The 21,677-nt window shown below is 37.8% G+C and overlaps 3 protein-coding genes across 10 annotated transcripts in view; 2 read left to right on the top strand and 1 right to left on the bottom strand.

Moving 5' to 3' along the window:
* The first annotated feature begins 124 nt into the window (after positions 1-124).
* LOC124307280 (uncharacterized) lies at positions 125-4,543 on the top strand. Its single transcript, XM_046768801.1, has 9 exons — positions 125-217; positions 324-576; positions 861-989; positions 1,149-1,777; positions 2,557-2,795; positions 2,914-3,055; positions 3,279-3,441; positions 3,535-4,011; positions 4,156-4,543. The coding sequence occupies exons 2-9, from the start codon at positions 566-568 to the stop codon at positions 4,349-4,351; spliced, it is 1,986 nt and encodes a 661-aa protein (XP_046624757.1). The 5' UTR covers positions 125-217; positions 324-565; the 3' UTR covers positions 4,352-4,543.
* A 954-nt stretch (positions 4,544-5,497) lies between these two features.
* On the top strand, positions 5,498-11,450 carry LOC124306765 (RING finger protein 121). 2 transcript variants are annotated; one of them, XM_046767743.1, is made up of 7 exons: positions 5,498-5,659; positions 5,958-5,992; positions 6,299-6,440; positions 6,542-6,696; positions 7,037-7,265; positions 7,448-7,683; positions 7,784-11,450. In XM_046767743.1, the coding sequence occupies exons 1-7, from the start codon at positions 5,630-5,632 to the stop codon at positions 7,902-7,904; spliced, it is 948 nt and encodes a 315-aa protein (XP_046623699.1). In that variant the 5' UTR covers positions 5,498-5,629; the 3' UTR covers positions 7,905-11,450. The 2 variants fall into 2 exon arrangements, with proteins under 2 accessions (XP_046623699.1, XP_046623700.1); XM_046767744.1 differs by lacking the exon at positions 5,498-5,659 and adding an exon at positions 5,669-5,785.
* A 1,812-nt stretch (positions 11,451-13,262) lies between these two features.
* Positions 13,263-21,677, bottom strand: part of LOC124306763 (teneurin-m) — a 342,803-nt gene continuing 334,388 nt past the window's right edge. For all 7 annotated transcript variants that reach the window (XM_046767737.1, XM_046767739.1, XM_046767740.1 and 4 more), the window contains 4 exons: positions 20,942-21,158; positions 20,015-20,850; positions 17,617-19,925; positions 13,263-17,488 (listed from right to left, as the gene is read on the bottom strand). In XM_046767737.1, coding sequence (XP_046623693.1) covers positions 15,267-17,488; positions 17,617-19,925; positions 20,015-20,850; positions 20,942-21,158 — 5,584 coding nt within the window. In that variant the 3' untranslated portion in view covers positions 13,263-15,266. The remainder of the gene's footprint in view (positions 17,489-17,616; positions 19,926-20,014; positions 20,851-20,941; positions 21,159-21,677) is intronic.

Below are 21,677 nucleotides of genomic sequence, written 5' to 3'. Positions count from 1 at the left end.
CAGGGACGAAAGGGGAAATAGCAATACATTTATCTGAAAGTACGTGTAAGTACAGAGGAAAAAATCTGTTTATCGTTAAGAGATACAGAGTAATCCGCACAGCAACCAAAGCGTGTCGAGTAACCCATGCTCGTAAACATTTTGTACACCTTTAAGTTTCTCCTTTACGCCAGTTTGCTTTTCTGCCTGGGTAAACCATCCCTTTGAATTAGCGAAAGTGAGACTTCGGTGCCCGGTGCATTTCGTTATTTTATTTTTTTCATTTATCTTTTCGAAACGATCCGCACAGTGTCCTCGGCCTTACTCACGATTAGCTTTTCCAGAACCGTTCAACCAATAACGCTCACAGTCAGAGACTCTAGAGTGTATTCCGAAAAAAAAAGAAAAAAACCGTGGTCAATTCAAAACATGATCACGTGATACGAATTTTGCTGAAGGTTGGAAGAAGATCAGGGTACACAGTCTTTGATTAACGGTCGTGCAATATTTTGCTGCCAGTGCGACATATTTCTCTTATCGTAACGTGGTGGCCGTTCTTTTTCTCTGTTAGAAAGAATTTGAAGAAATGAGTGCCAGGTATTTAATTAGTCCATATACTTTACATATTGAAAATGAATTCCAGTGCAGGTCTGCAACATTACCGTGGCTACATGTAAATGTAAAGCCTGATACACGGAAGAACTTTTCATACCGAGGATTCTCAAACTGACTGATAATTCGTTGAACACCTCGTCTAGAATAACGATATTTAAGATTAGGAAAAGTTAACATTGTTTTAGTTAATAATATTATAAAGATATTAGTCTTTCCTATTTTCACCAAGAAGCGTTGCGTGATAAGTGAATTTTCATGTATCACAGCATAACCGATATTCCGGACGAAATTCTGATGAAAATTATTCTCTATGCCGAATTGCGAGAACGTGTGGCATTTGGTAGCAGTTGTAGGAGGTTTGACTATTTAGTGTTTGGTGAACCTACGGCAGAGAGGTGAGTCAACTACTTTATTATGTCTGCATAGAAATTAGTTATCTACACTTACACCCTCTTTGCGCATAACAAAAAGGTATTTTCAACTAAATTCAGTATCTGTTACTGCACTAGAGCAAGTTAGCATTAAAATATTTCGACATATTTCTGTCTTTGAAGGGAATTGGATTTTTCAAGAGAAGGATGGCTAACAGAAGTCAGACATGTCGAAAGTTATTTTTGCAATGAAAACAACTGTGCGAATGTACGTAAAATAAACATGGCCAACGTGATTTGCGTGACACCTGGAACCATGTTGAACTCCACGATTGGCAAGGCAGTGAACCTTGTCGATCTTAATATACATAAGACTAAGTTCAAAACCCTTTTTGAGTTGAGCTCTTTTCTGGATTTGGTAATCCACGTTACTAGGTTATCCATTGATTGGCCAACCGATGATAAAGGAGATTTTCACACTTGCTTAAATCTTTTGAAAAGACCGTTCAGCAAGCTTGTATATTTGTCAGTAAGCGTGCTTGCTTACAACCCCTGTGTTCTTCCTATGGTGTCACAATGTGACGTGCTCGAGGAGCTCCGTCTAAAGTCCTTGGATCCTCCTGGTAAAATCGTGATAAGATCGTGGTGGCGTAGGCAAGAATGTAAGCCAGAGAACATTAAAATTATTCAAGTTCGTGGATGGGATGCCCTTGGAGTTATGAAGGATCATCTTGTTTCTATTCTTGATAATTATCCAAGTTGGATAGATTTCGAACAGATTTGTATGGAAGGCCCAAACGGCTTCTATTTAGGTAAGTTTCACGATAGTTGTCATACAATGGATACCAATCACCAGCTGTAATCTGACCGTAGATATTGTGCATTTCTGTAGATGTCTATTAGAGATCCATCATGGATATGGATCTTTTATGGGGCTGTGGATCCTGCATGGATCTCTAATAGATGGAGTGTTCCGTGTGGGTATACGTGTGACAGGGTGGTCCTTATTTAGGGTGTTGACGAAATTTTTCCTGGTTCGTGCGCCAAATCGACTCCAAATGATTCAGAAGCAATTTCCTATTCTTTCAGATTTTTATTTCAACTCGGATAGTAGCCCACTAAAATATCGCAGTTATAGATTTTTGTAAACATTATTACGCTCGCAATAATATATAAATTGAGATTGTGGCCGAAGTTTGAGTTTTTTAAATTAATAAATCCACCCTCTTGCAAGCGGGAGTTGGAGTTAATGTCAATGAGATGAAAACGTGTAAAAACTGCGGATTTTTTTTTGTATTATTTCGCGTTGATTCGGGGAGTGGCAAGGAAAAAATTCGCCAACAACCTGAATAAGTCAACCTAATATATTTAATCAACTGAAATTAACATCTTGAAATTTCACAAATTACTTTGCTGGAATTTCCTCTCAATTTTTTTCTAACAAATTCGGCGATACAGTTTATAAATATCGACTCTGGTAATGGATGATTGCTCTTAATTGTAAAAAAAAAAATATAACATTGTACTTCTGTTACTTATTCTTGAAATACTACTATTGACTCGTGAATTTGAGGGTAGATTGCTATTTCAGAAAAAAATGTCCCAATTCACGACAGGCTACGTGCAATAAAACTGACAGAAAGGTATCGAGATCCCTGGTACCAAAATTTCTATGTAATTGGTTGGACTTTTTTGCCGGAAGTTTTTTTACCAGAAGTAATCAAGCTCACCCATGTAAACCCACCACAAAGTTATTGTTGTTTGCACCAATTTCATGTAGGTATGAACTTACCGCAGGCTTCGTGTCATCTGAAGGTTGAAGAGGCAAAGGTAGAATCGTATACGTATATAATATAATGTTAATACTTGTTTTTATAGTTTAAACATAAGTGAAGAAGTAAGTTGCTAATTCAATCGAATTACAATATTTTCTAAATTTTTTTTACAGCGGCTGTTAGCGGATCCTAATTATCAGATAACTTTCTTACTACTGAAGCATGTCATAGAAGTGGATTGTGATGCGCATTTATTGATATCGGCATTCCCAAACCTGACACAACTTGTTTTATATCACATATCAAAACTACCAAGTATAATGCGATTCTATACTTTTTATACGTAAAAAAAAATCTTACCGTTCGTACGATGTTGGCAGAATCTATAAAATAATCGTAAATTTTATTTTTAAAAATTCTTGCATGTTCATGCTTATTTAACATATTAATTGAACTCGGGTGAACCACGAAAGAATTTTCATTGTAGAAAAGAAATTCTCTCAAATTTCTAAAATTCATCATGTTTGGGTGTACACAGTGAATGGTGAGAAAAAGGATACCTGGTTGAGACGTCTTAATAAGCGAGGTCAGGAGGAATTTCACGAATACGAAGTATTGATGGACCTAGAGGATTCTTCATTCAAACTTCTGGTAGAAAACTCACCGAATGTTACAGATGTAACGTTTCACTCCAAGCTTTCGTAAGGAATAATCCATCCTTAATACTTTTTGTATATCTGTTGAAAATAGTAGAGCTAACTGCCAACGTATGAAAAATATTTATTTCATATCAGGGATACTTCGCGAATTGCGATGTGGGACTTGGGTGCTTTGTACTATATTTCAAACTGGAAAAAGCTCACCACCTTGCGTTTGGCCTACATACCTATTCAAGATGGACAAGCTTTGATCCATATCGCATTAAACTGTCCACACTTGCATACACTAATAATCAATTGTCTGGGATGGATGGCATCCTGCAACTATACCGAACATGTTGCGAGAATGGTAGCTTACTGTCGTACTTTGAAGGTATTTTCATGGGAACAGAACAGGGTAACCGAATTATACAACGTATTCGATTCCCTTGTCGTAAACGAAGAGCTCGAAAACGTCCGTGTCACAAACGAAAGGGGGAAAACAGACGTCCGGCGTCTGGCCACATCGGTTGTAGACCTAATTCGGAATTGCCGTAAATTACGTACATTTAAATGCGTTAATTACGATATGATCACAGCTGAGACTGATCACATGATCTCTAAGTTACGGAGGTAAAAATAATACAGTCGTTATTACCTTCATATATTGCAGAGTCTCTTGCTAATTTCTATCGTTCATATTCTCCGTTACTTCATGAATTTTGCATTCTCTCGCAATTTCTCAGAGCATAATTATATATTTTTTGATTCTTACAGCTTAAAGACCGAACTAGATCGTCCATTTCAATTTCAAGTACTTGATCCTCAGTATCATATAAATTATAGTTCAGAGAATATAGATCTCGTTCATTATGATTGCCCAGAATCGGACTTTTCGGATGAGATGGACTGGATGAACTTCACACCTAGCAACCCTTTTACACAAGGAGTCCTCCAATATGACGGTCCCTAATGTTCATCGCTTTTCATCATTGCATGGAATCGGTTATCTTTGCATGTGCCTGTTACATAGTTTTACGTAATGTTTATGCACAAGTATTGTTTTCTTTGAATACAAGAAACTGTAACTATTGTCATAAAAGCAAAAAACAATATATGAAACGTTCAATTATTCTTCTTAAATAAACCTCATTGATTTTTGATTTCTAATAACAGGAAATTGTTTTGTTTTTTTCGTGTGTTTTATAAACAATTATATATTTTGCGACTTCAACATCCAATATTCGTACGGGAATTTTTCCATGAAAATGGACAAGTTGTCAGAATTTTTCTTGTCTCAATTTTCTAAAAATTTTATCATGTCTGTCGAAAGGAGCATTCGCAATTTTTTTTCGAAATTCTTGTTCCAGTTTGTTTTTCAGTTGAGAGGTATTCAAGAAATTATCTATTCCAAGGTTTCATTTCGATGTAGCTCGAAGACGAAAAGAGATATTGAGAAGTCAATACATGCACGTATAAAACACGAGAAAATAACGCGAAGGAACGTAATTAAAAACTATCGTCACCGAAATTGTGATCATATACATTCGATACATAATTACGATATCCCGTTGGTACATGTTTATTTCCAGAGTTTGATATATTTATAATTTTCCTGTCGTATCAATCGAAAGATTCCAAAGCGATCTTTATCAAAAAAAAACTTTATTTTTTATTTCCCATACATATCACACGTGATACAGCTATTTCGTGTAGTATATACGTAATTTCCCGTCAAGTTAAACACCTACTATTATTTTTTATCTCAATGCCCGCTTTCGTTTCCCCAGAAAAACCGCCCCAACTACTTCGCAGCTCGCGGTTGTCCGTTATAAGATTCCCCCTATAGCTATCGGATTCGAATCAATTTTGAATATCGAGAATCGTGTTCGAAATGTGGTTTGAAAAATCGTAGCGCCTAATTCTCGACCAATGAGAATGCGAGTGAAACGGGAGATTCGCACTGGGCGCACACCAGGTAGTGTTTTCCTACCTTATCGGCATTCCTATTGGCCAAGAAACAGAGGGCAGAAAAATACTGCGGCAGCATTTCGCTGCATGTAAAAATCGAGCCAATTAACGGTTGCCGTTGTCGGGTTCCATGGTTCCATGTTCCATCGTTCCGTGCAACCGTATATGTCACGTATGTTGCCTTGCTTCTGCTGCGTCGGCTGTGTAATTAAATTCGTATTATGACATCTTGCTACGAGCTATTAACTTTCTAGTTAATAATACAAGTGAATAATCAATAATGGATAACATACACGTGATGCCGAACAAGGTACGAAATTGTCTCGGCAGCAAATTGTCACTTTTAAAATGACATTCATTGAGGTTTATCTTGTCAGATGAAATATAACCTAAAATCGGTAAACCCGTTAATGTTTCACCAAGTAACGTAATCTATGTACGTACATTCATAAACTGTGAATCGGCATTAGTTCCTATCTTAAACTGTTATCTTGTAATGTTTTTTTCTTTTCGTTGCTTCGTTGCTATTATTTTAGACAATTTTATCACGTGACATTTTTGTTAATCTTCTTGTTGATTTATTTTATTTATTTTCTTTTACATTTCAGAGCGAAGCTGAACTCACTCCGGAAGAGAAATGGAGGTAAATTTTAAGGCGAAAATGTCTAATTTTATTACAGTAATTTTCATTTGTTCCAGCAACATCCGTCCTTGATAAAACTCATTACAGAAAAACGTTACCTTGCAAACACCCAGTTATTATATTAAAATCAATATATTGTATCAACGCTATATTACCGTATTCCACCATGTCTCATGCAGGCTTATAATTTATTCATTTAATATTAGAAACAATGTGACTAAGTAGAGAGGCTTTTCAAATATTCAGTGTATAAACTTGCGTTATACGTACTTGGATTTTATCTATTATATTTTTCTCCTAACGCAGGGTGGAACACATAAAGATGCACGAAAAGCATCGAGGGCACGAATCTATGCACACGGAGATGCTTCTCATCCTGTTAGTGACCCTGATAGTCGTACAGGTGTTCCTTGTTGAATGGAAAAAACGGCATTATAAATCTTATCAGGTAGGAAAGGATTCGATATCGAGATAGAGAAAGAGAGAGAAAGAAAATTGTGAGTTGTCTCTCACATCTGAAATCTGTATTTTACCCAATTATACTTACAGATGATCACGTTGCTTGCCATGTGGGTGATACCGCTTGTATTATGCATAAGAAATCAGTGGTGGAGATTTATATTTTTATGGCACGTATTCTCGTGCATAACTTGGCTCATAGTTAGAAAAGCGTTGCAACGACCAATTCAGGGCACTACACCTAGGTCTGTAACTTGCTTTATATCAGCTATGCACATACGTGTGTTTAACCCCACAACACATGTATCTTTTTTATACCGTTTAACTCACGAGTGGGGTCGATACCGATCCTCGATTTACAAATTTCAAACGTGATTATCAAGAGTAAAGTAAGAGAAAAAGTATATAAATTTATTTTGGGATATGAAAGTGATAAAAATACGGAGTACGGAAATACAAAAAAAGTCGTTAAAATGTAACAAAAAAGTTTTTGTAATGAGGTTCGTGTGTTCTAGGGTTAAGAAAGCATCCAAAGAAAACTTCTCAATACCGCCATAATTAGTGCTAAAATATTTTCGTTTTCAGATTAGTTTACAAATGGTTCTATTTCATTTACAAATTAAGTTATACCTTGGGTATTATTGGATACGTTATAATGCTGGCCACATTCTTTGGCTTGAATTTGATATTTGACGTCAGTCCCCACGTGTGGATGGACTATGGCCTACTCTTTGTTTTCTATGGTCTTTACTTCGGTGTACTGGGCAGAGACATCTCAGAAATTTGTGCCGACAAAATGGCCTCACATATCGGGGTCAGTAAAAATGTTCTACAGAATCTCACACTGTCACTCAGCCCCGATAATCTGGAGAAATAAAGATATTTTACAATTATTCCATCTAGTTTGAAATATTGAATCGCCAAGGATTTTTTACCGCGTTGCTGCTCAACTTTAGGAAAAATTTTATATTTTCATTACTAGTATCTTATTTGCAGTATTACGCTCCAGGCAGTATGCCAACAAGAACATTGGAGCCAGGAGTATGCGCAGTGTGTGGCAACAGATTGTTGGTTTCTGAAAATGAGGAAGGAGTTATTGAGAATACATACAAATTGAGTTGTGATCACGTATTTCACGAGTTCTGTATCAGAGGCTGGTGTATCGTAGGTAAAAAGCAAACCTGTCCGTACTGTAAGGAGAAAGTAGACCTTAAGAAGATGTTTTGCAGTCCGTATCCTTTGATGACAAGTAAAACTCTGCCCGAAAGTTTTAATGATTGGGGTTTTCAAGTTCGCAATTTACTTACGTTACCTTAACTGTATTCTTCCAAGATGGGAGCGGCCGCACGTTTTGTATGGACAATTATTAGATTGGATCAGGTGGTTAGTGGCATGGCAACCTTTAATCCTGTTCCTAGTTCAAGGAATAAACTGGGCGTTAGGCCTCGAGTAAGTAAAAAATTGTCTCTGCGGCGTGTATCCTACACGAATTCCAGCCAAAGATAATAAATTTCTAAGTGTATAATTCCATTTTACACATTATAAATGACGTGAGTTTATTTATACACTTACCTAAAAAAATAACACTGTATTTCATACGTTTGTATATATATATAATATACATATTTTAATGTTAGTCGTATATATTTTACATTCGCAACTGCGTCGCGATATTTTATAACCAAATTAGTATTTTCACTTTAGCCTTCACAAAACAATCATGTATTTTCAATATCGTTATCGTAATACGAAATCGGTTACATTTTCCACTATATTCATCAACATTTCTGATAACTTCTCGCTCGGTCCCACAATTACTAATGTGATTGGGTCAAAAGTGGCATAATATTTTCACCAAATAGCGTTATTATTTCTATGGTTGTGAAGAGTGTAATTGTTGACACGTTGTTCTGTACATGACTTGAATGTTGCAATTAATTAAATTATCAAGTGATTGAGAGTGAATTTATTCGTTAGTTGTTGCCCGTTTGATTCATTCGCTGTGTAGCCCAACAGTGCTACAGGGTTATCATTCTAAGGTCTGATCACCTGTTCATCATTCATCCAAATGAGTAGAGTAATTATATTTCCCGATAAGTAGCAAGGTTTAGGATCGTCTGTAATTTATTTTTCAATAATAACAAATGAAAACAAATCAGTAATTGATATAAAAAATTACAACTGTATGGCCGCGTAAAGTAATTTTATATTTTTTAATTATTTTATATAATCAAACGTTAATAATGACCTTGAATTGCGGCCCGTTAAGAAATGTTAACTAACGTCTGAAACTCTTTTCACACTGTAAAATTCAAATAACCAGTTGAATGTAGCTAGTCCAGATGAAATCATAACTGTACTTTTGTACTTCACGTCAAATAAAATCTTAGTTACTAAATAAATGAACTACGGAGAAACTCGTTATTGAAGAAAGTTCCAACCCTACGGTCTTTTTTCAAAAAGACAAACCTTTTCCCAGAGATGGAAATGTGGAATCGTTTAAAAGTGAGTTTCACGTCGGTTGATCAATCGTTTTTGGTACTGAACAGTAGAAATCATATGTAACATTTTGCATACCTTTCATACGTCGTTCGTTATTGTCTACTGCTCTCGGGTACTTTGATATTTCTCTCCTCAGCTACTTTGAACATGGTAATACTGAGTTTGTACTACATGTGTCACAGTGTATGTATCAGTGACTAACTAATTGGCCTGCTGTGCTAGACGGATTAGACACACACCTGAAACTATATAGGCACATAACTTGATAATATAAACAGAAACACTGTCTTGTATAATCTATAGAACGAAATATTGTAAATAGAATTCCACCTACGTCCTGATAAGCGTTTCGTTATTTGTAATATATAATGATAATATGTATTGTCTATGAGAAAATAATCACACGTTTTCTAATCATTGTAAAAATAAACTTCAATTCAGTACTCATTCTCATCAGCGTAATTTTTTCATCATGTTGCCACATTAGTTTTCAATTCCCAGTTCAAGTTTTCTCCATTTTAATGAAAATCTTTAATTCAGCTTTCCTAAGTTACAATTGGATGTGTGTTAAAATAACAAAATTTGTTTTAACTTTGATTACGTTATCACTAATGGATTCAGAGTAGCGAGTTTTTCGCTGAATTATCGATTGATTTTACACAGAGTAAGAAAGTCGCGAGAACGAATATGAAAATACAAAAGATGCTTGTTTATTAATTTCGGTTAGTAATCTTCACACAGGGGTAATATTTCATTTCGAGATTTCACACACTCCATTTAATAACTTGTAATAGGTTTACTGGAAAGCAATTTTATCGTTTCGTATTTGTATAATGAATGAAAAATATTTTTCATAGCCGTTTAAAGCATTCAACTTTAATCTACTTATCGTTAGCGTCTAATTTTTGTTGGATTTACATTGTAATATGTTCCTTATCGTTTTCTTTCGATTTATAAGCGTTACAACTACTTTTTCTTCTCCTTGCGAGGGGTGAATCAATGTATTAAATGTTTGTAATAATCATTGAAGATTAAGTCAAATTTACAGACCATTACAAAATAAGGTCGCACTCCTAGATACAGTACAACATATGTAATATACGTGTATTAAAGTTTTTCGTTAAATATAAAACTATTCGCGGGATTTAATTTCATCATATCGATTCCTTTCCTTTCGCAAAAGAATTTTCGTCATTTGGTACAAGCATGATATATTTCGAATTGCACTTAATCACAGAATAGTAATTACATATTACTTACGTGATTTAATGTGTAGATCATCGTTTACCGTTTCTTTCATTTCAGCATAGACTCTTGCTGATTAGATAATAAATTTTAGTCCCACAATTCACCAACGAAACTTGATTTTGCCACTGAAAATGCGTTTAATCAGATATTAAGTATTATGTAACGTTGAGAATTCTGTTGAACCAATTTTGAAATGATAACACACAGGATAAATTTTGCGAAAAAGATCTGTTTAAAATGTAAATGGTATATATCTCACTGTATAATATATGTATATACAATTAATATTTATACAAGGTCAGTTTGTCGGTCTTATTTTGCTTTAAACGAATTTTCAATTATTCATATTATATGTATATCATACATAAGTGGGCTGAATCAGACGCTACAATATGATGGGAACATCAGGATAGGGTATAAGGTAGACATTCACAGACACTGGGGAATTTTATAGATATATTTATTGAGTATCTTATAGTGTAAGAGTATAGAATATGTTTCTTATATTAAATATTACATGATAATGTGTATATGTATATATATATATATATATTTATATATATTGTAGTGTAAAATAAACTCGTGTATATAAGAATATTTACATAATAATAATAATTATAAATATTTACATTTAAATTATGAAAAAATTGTTTATATAATACGCGTGTACAATCTCTGCAATGGTAAACCTTGCAATCGTAGGTATGTTGACTATTGCAGACATTGAAATCGTGAGATTCTTATTAGGAAATTTCGGGGGGGGGGGATTAGGATTTGGAAAGATTGAAATAATGATTTTTTCTGTAAATCAAAGTATAATGGGTACGAAGAAGGAGGAGGAGGAGGAGAGAGAGAGAGAGAGAGTGAGAGAGAGCTATAATCAGATATAGCTAGTATCGTGGATAGTGTAGTTGTCTAGCCAAGATTAAATATCGCTTCCGAACTGTATCATGCAGATATTTTCCTCTACGAACATTTATCGCATTTTTTTCAATTACTTCTTTTTTCTTCTTATTTTTATTTTTATTTGTATTTTTTTATTTGTTTATTTTTTTTTTTTTGAATCGTTTAAAATCCACAACATTAACAGAGCAAAATATAATTAATTATATATGTATGGTATTATATTATATATATGTACAAAAATTCGACGCAACTCGCTTACACATCACATGTATAATAGATTTTTGCCTGATTGTTCTGAAGAAAATTTTGAGAAGAAGATCAGAATGGCAGAAAAAAAAGGAAAGAAAAAAAAAATACGAATAAAAAACTAAAATGGCAGGTGCGTCACGTTCCTTCTTTTCTCTTCTTTACCTTACATACTTTACTTTTTACTTTTTATTTTTTCCTCTAAAACACATGACCTTTCACAATAATTATCGATACACAATTAAATATATTAATTTATATTATTTTGTTTCTCTTTTTTTTTCCTCTTTAAGACGTACACGAAAGTTACAAAGTATTGCTTTTCTTTGTCACGTTTAGCAACAGTATTTTAAATATCACCTCTCCCAATATGAGTATAAATTTTAACACTTGCGACGGCTTAGGTTCTCATTGTCGATATTTAGAAAAAAAGAGTATATTTGTCTTTATTCTTTAATTATCATACTCGTTCAAATGATAATAAGCGTAAGTAATATAGGTATTTTTATAGTATAACTATCGTTTTTACGTATTCTTCTTCTTTTTTATTTTTATTTTTTTTCGTCATTTCATTTCTGGCTTTCTGCGTAAATCATTATATTCTGATTATGCGTTCGAAATGCACTTAATATCTCGCAACTGAACAACCAGTTTCCTACTACAACGTATTCTAGAAAATCTCTATATATAGCACAATAGCATCGAGTTTTACGGATATAGAGAGAACAGAGAATATTTACATCAACATCATATTATTCGATGAACTGACGTTGAGAGATTATTTTTCTGTTTACGTATTACGTATTAACGTTTGAATAAAATTTGTTTCACAGAATGGTATTAGATAATACAAAAAAAAAAAAAAACAAGAAACAAAAGAAAAAAATTAAACGAACAAGTTTCACACATTGCAGTCTATCGAGATTATATTTTACAGACACGTTTCAAAAGTTGTGAAAAAAAAAAAGAAGAGAAAACCGCCGATATATTCAATTATGAACGTACAATCTAAATCTAATTCATGATTTTACTTCGTGTTCAATAAAAGTAAAATAACGGAATATCAAAAGGTATAAAATCTCATTCATCGTTTTCACCGATCCAAATGTTCAACGAATCGTGTACGTACACCTAATAGTAATATTGAAAATCAGTCCAAATTCAAATGTGTAGGTATAATTCAAGAATGCAGATCGTATCAACGGAATGAAGAAGAAAGTAAAAACATGTACTGAAGAAGAAGAAGAAGAAGAAGAAGAAGAAGACTATTGAGTTTAGCTATACACAATAGATATGTACAGCATATAGCGTTTAAAATTTACTTGCACATTTTACTGTCAACTTATATGTCAACTAGGTATGTTGCATTATGATTATGTATTTAGTTACACCTATGAGAACACAACGGTGGAGCGACGGCTCGCACGTTGGCTCGCTGCATCCCTATTTATTACTTTCTATCGATTACTTCGATACAAACGTTTCAGGTTTGATCTATTTTAATTTATTAATATTTCATTAATTTTCTTTTTGTTTTCTTTTTCTTTTTTTTTTCCAATATGAAACACCGACATTTTTTTTCTTCTCCTTATTATCTTTTTTTTTTCGTCTTGTCTTTTGTATTATAACGTTACACAAAGATTATTCTTTGTTATTATTTAGACATGTTAAGGATTTTTGACGACACAATTCAAAAAATAATTTTTTTTTTTTTCTCATTTTCAGTAGAAAGATAGGCGGGGGGATATTTATATATCATTCATCTTGGACATTATTATTATCGTTATTACTATTACCACCACTGCTACTACTACCACTACTACTACTGTTATTGTTATTGTTATTATTGTTATTATTATTATTATTGTTGTTGTTGTTGTTGCTATTATTTTCTTTACGTTTTTCAATCTCGTTTAGAAGGTAGGTATCTTTTACATTTACCGATATTTATCGCTACGACTTACGAACTAGGTACAATTTTTTTTTTTTATACCGTCATCTATGCATACATAATATATTATATTGTGTATCTATTTACAGTTGTGTCTCTGAATTATTTCGAGAAATTTCATACGTTACCTAATTTGTATCGTGTATCCTAATGTATATGTAATACGTACACATATAATTAGGGTTGCATACGCAATTTCTAATTTCCGATCGCGAATGAATTACGTCGAACGTTGCCGCCGACTTTCCGAGTAGGCCATATTATAGCATGTTACGCATGTATCATTGTGTCATGTGTGTAACTCAATATATGCATTCGACTAGTATATGTATCTATCATTTCCCTGCTGTGGTAGGCATGTTGTGCGAGAATTCCTCGATTCGATTATCTATAATGTATATTTTCGTCTCACGATATTAAGTGTATCACGCATAATGTATATTATGTATGTTTTACGTATGCATATAATATAGTCAGATGATGTCGTGTGTGTGTGTGTGTCTGTGTGTATATAAAAAAGCATACCCAAAAATTTTTTCCCCCAAATTGAACTTGCCATCGTTATACTATATATATTATATAAGTATAATTACGTTACGTTATATCTACATTTTACATATTGATTCATTTATATTGTATAATATTTACACCGTCTTTATCCTTCATCGTCATACTCTGTTAAAAATATTTGTTGGGTATTCTTGTTCTCGACGTTAATAATTATCATAATAATTATTAATACAATAGCATTGAAATATCTCCGCTGATTTTTCTCTTTCACCATTGATGACAGGTAAGGATAATAATTTCTGCACTATTATCTACATTCATTCAACAATTATAAAGTTTCTGCAGTTTATACGCTGTTGTATGAATATATTTATATGTATAAAGTGGAGCAAACTTATACCACGTTTGAAATATATTAGTTTTTGTATGTGTCATAGACCCTGTTATAAACCCATCAATGTTGCGTGTTTTTTTGTTATTTTTTACGTCATTATTATTATTTATTTATTCTCAACCATTTTTTTTTTCTTCACCCTTTTAAAATTCTCTTCAAAAATTCATGGCTGGCACGCAACACGTACCTACATGCACTCACACGCGGACAGATATCGATCATTTTAATACCATTTGTCTGTCGATAACATTATCATAAAATCCATATTTTATATTATGCGTACCGAACAATGAACATCATCACTATATATTATATTCACATTTATCGCAGAGAGTGTCCAGATTATTATTATTACTTTTTATCAAACTACACCTGCGCAGCATCTCATAAATTGAGTATAACAAGCTTATCAACAGCGCACAAGCACGCATATAATTGTTTGTCTCTTGTTTATAAAATAATCACCCCGATAAGGATAAGCTTTATACTCATCGTTTCATTACTTGCGACTAGTTTAATTTTGACACTTTATGGATTATTCCTTACAAAAAAAAAACAAGAAATAAAAAAAAATCACGAAAGTAATAGTAATAATAATAAAAACAACATCAATAATAGTAATAATAATAATAATGATGGTGATGATAATAATAATATATGGCACCAACAAGTTCGATACAAATAAAATAATAGTAATATATATTACACACGAGTCTCAGTCGTCTCATTAATTAAGTCGAGGATTTTCCCCACATGTAGCAAAGAGATTGAATTTTCATTCAAATTTGCATTACCGTTCGATTAATTAATTATTTTTTTTTCAATCTCTCCAATTTTTTCCCCGTTTCACTCAAGCTATTCTTCTTCTTTTATTTGTTCAGTTTAAAAAGTCTTCTTTTTGATTGTTTTAATTCTAAACGTTACCATGGACATATCACAACGTGTTATTCATACGCATGAATTTGTTATACGTTTTCATAACGTGTATAGAATTTCACACATTGCGGTTTTATCTTACTATAATAGGTGAAATGTTCGGTTAATTAAAATTTATCAAATCACGAATCGTGCCTGTGAATTCTGTTCCGTCTATTGCCACTCCGTCTCCTCTTACGTTTAGTGTCTCTGGTGAACGCGACGTTCCCCGGATCGTCGGCGAGCTGCGGATACCTATGTACACTGTGAATATCCACGCCCTCGTAACCGTCAACATCACCGTGGTTTATCAGCTCTTCCTTCTCTTCTTCGGTCCAGTCGCCCCGTCCCTGAAAACCATTGGCGACCAACTGTTTCTCTATTTCCCAAGCTCTCTCTACTGCCCTTTTATGGGCGTGCTTCAATATCCTGTGTCTCTCCTGCTCGGGGTCTGCACCGTATTTAATGACAACTGCAGCGTCCGGATTGTGGAGCCTGAGCTCCTTCCACGTCCCGGCGCCGTGCTCGGTTGTTTCGTGGGTAGAAACGTTGAACATTCCACCGAGACGACGAAGCTCCTCCATGTCGTCCCTTATCTTCAACGCGTTGTCCTTAACGAAGTAGAACACGTCCTGATCGTGGACACTGAAGTGCAACGGGAGGAAGAACGAACTGTTAAATACCGAGGTCACCACGTCCTGAACGACGCTGTTTACGCCGTCCACAACGCTGACCAGGGCTCGACCTCCGACCCTGGACACCAGAACACCTTCGCCGAAGACAGCTCTTCTGTGCGCCACTCTCGGGAGAAGGTTTCTCGTCTTTGGTTCGAGCTTCAGAAGTGGCTTTGGCACGAAACCGAGGTCAGAGAATTTCTGGTGAACCCTATTGACGATGCACTGCAGTCCCGACATGACCCCGAACTCTGGCGTGAGCTGGGGAGAAGTGATGGTGGCACTGGGCTGGTAGACCATACCCTTGGTGTACTCCGAACCGAGCATGGCGGAGATGTCGTAGCCGTACAGCATCAGCCAGCTCGCCAAGTCAGTCATGTATTCCACGTTCTGTTTGCTGTTTATCGGATCGTTGTTACGAAATCTGTAGATGAATATGTCGGTCGGAGTCGTCAGTTCATTGGCCATTTGCTCCCAGGCCGGGGTCATCCACTGACCCACCGCTGGATCGTAGAGACGTTTGTTCAGATACACCAGTCGCGTGTTGGGGTCCAACAAACCACCGTGGAAGTCGATCGGAAGATAGAAATCGGGGTTAGTGTCCTTGATAATTTTGCCGAATGGAGTTCGTCCCATTTCTTTGATGAGGTTCCCGTTCGTGTCGAATAGCGCCAGTGGCGAGCCGTTCTGGTCGGAAGCTACGTAGAACCTTTGTTCCGAGGTTTCAACCGTTATCAAAAAGTCTCGAGCGTCGTATAAGAATCTAAAAGTCTTGGATGACTTCGGGAAATGCACGTGAGTTATGAGGTCTGGTGTTCTTGGATTAGCGTAGAAGTACTGGGTGATGTTTCCTCTGTCGTCGTTCCACGCCACCAGCCTTCCGCGGTCGTCGTAGAAGTACCATATCTGGAATTTGTCGTGTTCGAATGCATGGATCAGCTGTCCTCTCGAGTTGTACCTGTACTTGTGCTCCCCCCGTCTCACAACGAAACCTCGACCGTCGTAGGAGTTGAACTCGACGTCTCCGTACTGAACAACACGATCCCCGCTGTCGTATCCAAGCGTGATCTTCTCGTTTTGCTCGGTAACTCCAATAATGTTTCCATTCTCGTCGTAGCTGTACTGCCAGTTGTTGTCTGTGTCAGCGACTTCCAGAACGTGTCCGTCGGCGTTGTACGTTATCTTGTCCATCATCGACTCTCTACCGATGCTGAACTTTCTCGACTTTATACGATTCCGATTGTCGTATTCCAGTTCCATTCTGAAGACATCCAACGCTCTTATGTTCATCAGCACTGTCTTTATCCGGCCATGATCGTCGTAGTCGGTTATCGTGAAGAACTGTTTGCTCGTGTCCTGCATCACTGATCTGTTGAACGTGTTCCTGTGAATTCTGAGGTCACTCACTCCCTCCAGTAGACCAAGATTTTGATTGTATTTTATTCGCAGCTGCGGCAACTCCTTTCCATTTATGTCCACCTCGAGACCCGAAATTCGGGCGTTACCATCATACTGGAAGCGGTAGTGTGCGTTGTCCATTCCGCTTTTGCTGCCGAATTTAATTTTCTCATCCTTCACTATTCCCGCGTGATACTTGTACTCTAGACGCATTTCGAAGTTCGGTTCGTTTACATCGATGCTTCGCACGAGGCTCGTGGCTTCTTGGTAGGTGTAATGGATAGAAGACAATCCTGATGGAAAAAAACATTGTTAGTGACAGTCTGCGAATCGGTTCATTCATTTCGGAGTTTAGACATGAACGCTAAAAAAGTTTAATAACAAAAATTTATTGTAAGAATGAATTGAGATATCAACCAACCTGCCAACGTGGTTTCCAGTTTGCCCGTGTGATCGTAAACGTAAGCAACCTTCCCACTCTGATGAGGATAAACTTTCGCCAATATTTGGCCATCGTCGTTGTAGAGAATCTCGTACGGATGTCTGTTCATCGGTGAATAGTATTGGTACTTGTAGAAGCCGAGCGAAGTCTGGAGAGAGAAGGCATGAATGTGTCCTCTGGGTGTGGTTAGCGACTGAAGGGCTCCGGCCTCGTCATATTGGAGAAGATAATCGCTGCCTCGTGGAGTTGTGACTTTGAGGGGCAGGCTGCTGAACATGTCTTTGAAAGCGTAGATCATCGCGGTACCGTCACTGTATTTTATTTCGTACAATCTTCCGGCTCTGTCAAAGCCGTAAGTTTCGCTGATGTCACCCCACGTCCAACTGGTCAATCTGCTGAACCTGTCGTACTCCAAGTCTACACCGGCGAAAATTCCATTTCTCGGTCCCCATTTCACGGGCCTCGCCGTTCTGTCGTAGGTGACGTTAAGGAGCTCGACACGATCGTCCATGAAGACAGCAACGGTGTTCGACTCTCTGTCGTATTCCAGAGAGAGGAGATTCTCTCCGTTTATTCGAAGCTTTCGCCCAACTTGAGCTACCGCTTTCGTGTTTCCACGGTTTTTGTTGCCCTGCACTCTTCTCAAGAAGTATCTCCACTCGAATCTGTTCGCCAAGTCACCGGCTATCTCTGTTCTTTGTTTAGCTGGCACTGGATAGCTTTCGCCGAGCAATGGTTCAATTTCGGCCAATATTGAGTAGGGAACGGTGTCGGTGCTCACTGTATGTAACCAAGGGGTTACTTGACCCACGCCACCGTCTCCGAGAACAATGGTCCGCTGTTCAGCCTCTCCAACTTTCGTAACTACCGACGAGCCCTTGATGAGCATGGAAACAGGCTTTCTATTATTCTGGCCAACCTTGACAGTCGCACCCTTGACACTCAGGTCAAATGCCAGACTGATAACTTTTCCAGTTGGCGTTACGGCGCTCGTTAATCTTCCGAATTCGTCGTAATTATAGACGTAGCTTCTCCCGGTACTGTCAAGCTTAGTTTTCAGCAAGCCGGTCGGTCCGTGATAGTCGAAAGTGACGTTGTAATTATCAGGAGTGCTGAGCTCGTGGAGCATCTTCATTCTTGACATTCTCAGCCTACATTTTTGGCCCTTAGTGTTCTCGATCGAATTAACCTGACTTGAATAATCGCGCAGGAGGAACACTTTGTTTCCGGCAGCATCCGTGACGGTGCTCAATTTTCCGTTGCTCGTATTCACGTTGTAGGAAAACAGATAGTTCGTTTCTCCGGTAAGAATATTCTTGGTGGCAATGTGCTGACCGAATCTGTTGAATACATAGATCTCTTGCGTGTCAGGTGAGTATATTTCGTACTCCCTGGCTCCACTGGCATCCGGTATGCTCGCCATGACAGATCGAATTCTATAATTTGCTTGATCGCCGATGTGCACGATACCATCGGGAGAAACGGCAACAGCAGAGATAGTGTTGAACTTTGAACTGGATGCCAGGTAGTGATCAGCTTCGAAACAGTCGCAGCCGCGTTCGAGGCAGTTGCACTTCGATTCTGCCCCGGCGTAGGGTGAAATCTTGCCGTCAGTTCCGATAACTCGAACCCGATTTATCCGCTGAGAGTCACTTTCGGCGATGTACAAGTCGCCGGAAGGAGCAAACGCTATACTCTGCGGCATCACCAGCGTCGCATGGGTGGCCAATTCCGTATCGAAAGTGGTGGACGGCGATGCACAATGAAGTGGACGGCCGGCCACAACCTTCACGCGACCGTCGGGTGCGAGCTGGAGAACCATGTGATCGTCGATCATGTGTAGAGAATTGTCAAGAGGATTTATCGCCAGTTCAGTGGGCCACCTAAGGTGCACCTCTTCGACATTCAGCGTTCCTTCACAAGGTATTGGCTTCCAGTGGGACTTGTGCATGTGATTTCCAATGACCGTTGTTATGATGCCGTCCCTGTCCACCATTCGTATGTTCGTACCATCGGCAAAGTACAGAACGTTGTCAGCTGACACTGCTACGCCTTTTGGATACGCCAGCTTTGCGTCTCTAGCCAGTGCTCCATCTCCACAGTGTGCCTCGTCTCCGGGAAGACAGCGTTCTCCGGAGCCAACGACCGTTTCCCAGTTGTGCTCTGGGTCTGAATAGTCATTTGTGTCACGGACGCGAATTATCTGGTGAGATTCTGGATCGGAAATATAGAGAACTCCGTCCAATGGGCTCAGGGCTACGTGGTAACGGTACGAGACCCTCGTTGCGCTGTAACAAAAAATGGATAATGCGTGTGAGCACGTCGTCTACCAGTAAGGAGACCTGAAACAATTACGTGAAGATGAAAAGGAGCTTACTTAAGTCGGACAACGGTCTTGACAGTGCCGTCGACAAGAATTTTTCTGACAAGATTGAAGTCACCGACGAAAATCGAGCCATCCGGAGCTGTCGCAAGAGCGACTGGAGCTAGCAATCGTTGTTTCGATGCTTGTCCGTCGCAGTCAAAGCAGTCCAATGGTCGTTGATGCCCGTCGCCCATCGAGGTTAAAATAACCCTAGGTTTGTGTTTCAGATAAATGTTCGCGCCGTCACCTTTCTGTAGTATTCCTTCGTGGAAGTTGTATCTGTGATGAATGTCCAAGTTCCATCCTCCGACTTCCGATATTGACATGTCGTGACCACTCAGTTTAGTCGTCTGCACATCCCAGATCACGTCCTTGCAGTCTATATATTCGTATCCGACTTTGACCATGGCCGTTGTGACTCCGTAAACTCGCTGGCGATAGACGTTCAAACGGTTCCAAGCGTATGTGAATTTTATCACCGGATCAGCCTCGAATGTTTTTTCAAACAAAATACCCTCAATGGTGATTCTCAAGTGAATTAGATTGAGGGATGGTGGAATTGTTTCAGGGGTAAGCTGCAGCTGGATTGTTGACAGATATCCGGCAGCCCTTGAACTGTGGTAGACAAGATTCAAACCGGTACCGGGTATTTGGAGACTTTCTTGAATGACCTGGGACTCGGCAAGAATCGCACTACGGTCTGGACAGGCACCTTGGAAACCATGTTTCCACGTTGCAAGAACGACCGGCTTCATCAGGTCGTAATCATGTGCGGCGCAGGCGTGAGGAATGTGCGAAATATGCTTTTCATCGGTTGTAGTCATCACAATTTTATCAATGATGATCACCTGTAACAAGAACAGAAAATTTCACGTTCGGATTATCGAAAATGCACTACGTGCTGATCGCCTTGATGTTATTTTTAGAACTCTGTCCTACCTCGTTCCACGGAACGAACACGATATGGCTTTGCGCTTTGAAAGGTGACCTTCCAAACTGTAGAGTAACAGCTCCACCGCCGTTGACGAGCAAATCGAACCATCCATCGTCTCGTGTCAGGGTGAAGCCTTCGAGTGGAGTGCTGGTGCTCACCCTGACACCCATGAGGCCGGTACCAAGGGCAGTAACGACGTGACCGCGAACCACAGCAGAACGGCTGTTGGAAAAATCAAATCAATTACAATCGCGGTTCGTAGATTCTGTCGAATAAACAAAAATTACGTCTACAATATTCGTCTTTTTTGTGCTAGAATGGAAAGTATGAAATAAGCGAGACTATGTTCTAAACTAATATCTATCTACTTCTATTTGTTTTTATACAATGCTTCATAGTTCCTAACACAGTCCACTCTCTGCATTTGGTAGAAGATCTTGGAGAGGTGCAGATTGAAATATTTACATTGCTCAATATTGACAACTAGGCTGCGAGTCTCAAGATTGAACGCATATTTTTGACAGTGAGAAATGGAGTTTAATACGTTCGACGGTCTTCCGATATAAAACGGTGGTCTAAGCTATGTAAGAATACAGTTTGGAGAAATGGAACGTCCCCACTGTTGTCTGTGGTCAGTCTTGTAACATTTACGTATAGCCTTCACTCAAACTCCAGTTAGCCCCCTTTATTGAGATATTTAGATACGGCAGGTCTTCGAGCGTGTTACACGTAGATTGCTAA

The sequence above is a fragment of the Neodiprion virginianus genome, chromosome 6 (assembly GCF_021901495.1).
Source record: "Neodiprion virginianus isolate iyNeoVirg1 chromosome 6, iyNeoVirg1.1, whole genome shotgun sequence".
Lineage (NCBI taxonomy): Eukaryota > Metazoa > Arthropoda > Insecta > Hymenoptera > Diprionidae > Neodiprion > Neodiprion virginianus.
The sequence above is the reverse complement of the archived record's forward strand: the minus strand, read 5'-3'. Positions and strand labels throughout refer to the sequence as shown.

Excerpts from the sequence above, each read along its gene's own strand:
- LOC124307280 (XM_046768801.1), top strand. Across the intron at positions 990-1,148 it reads GGTGAACCTACGGCAGAGAG|GGAATTGGATTTTTCAAGAG; the intron begins GTGAGTCAACTA and ends CTGTCTTTGAAG. Across the intron at positions 1,778-2,556 it reads CCCAAACGGCTTCTATTTAG|AAAAAAATGTCCCAATTCAC; the intron begins GTAAGTTTCACG and ends TTGCTATTTCAG.
- LOC124306765 (XM_046767743.1), top strand. The coding sequence starts at position 5,630 with ATGGATAACATACACGTGATGCCGAACAAG. Across the intron at positions 6,441-6,541 it reads GGCATTATAAATCTTATCAG|ATGATCACGTTGCTTGCCAT; the intron begins GTAGGAAAGGAT and ends TTATACTTACAG. Across the intron at positions 7,266-7,447 it reads AAATGGCCTCACATATCGGG|TATTACGCTCCAGGCAGTAT; the intron begins GTCAGTAAAAAT and ends TCTTATTTGCAG.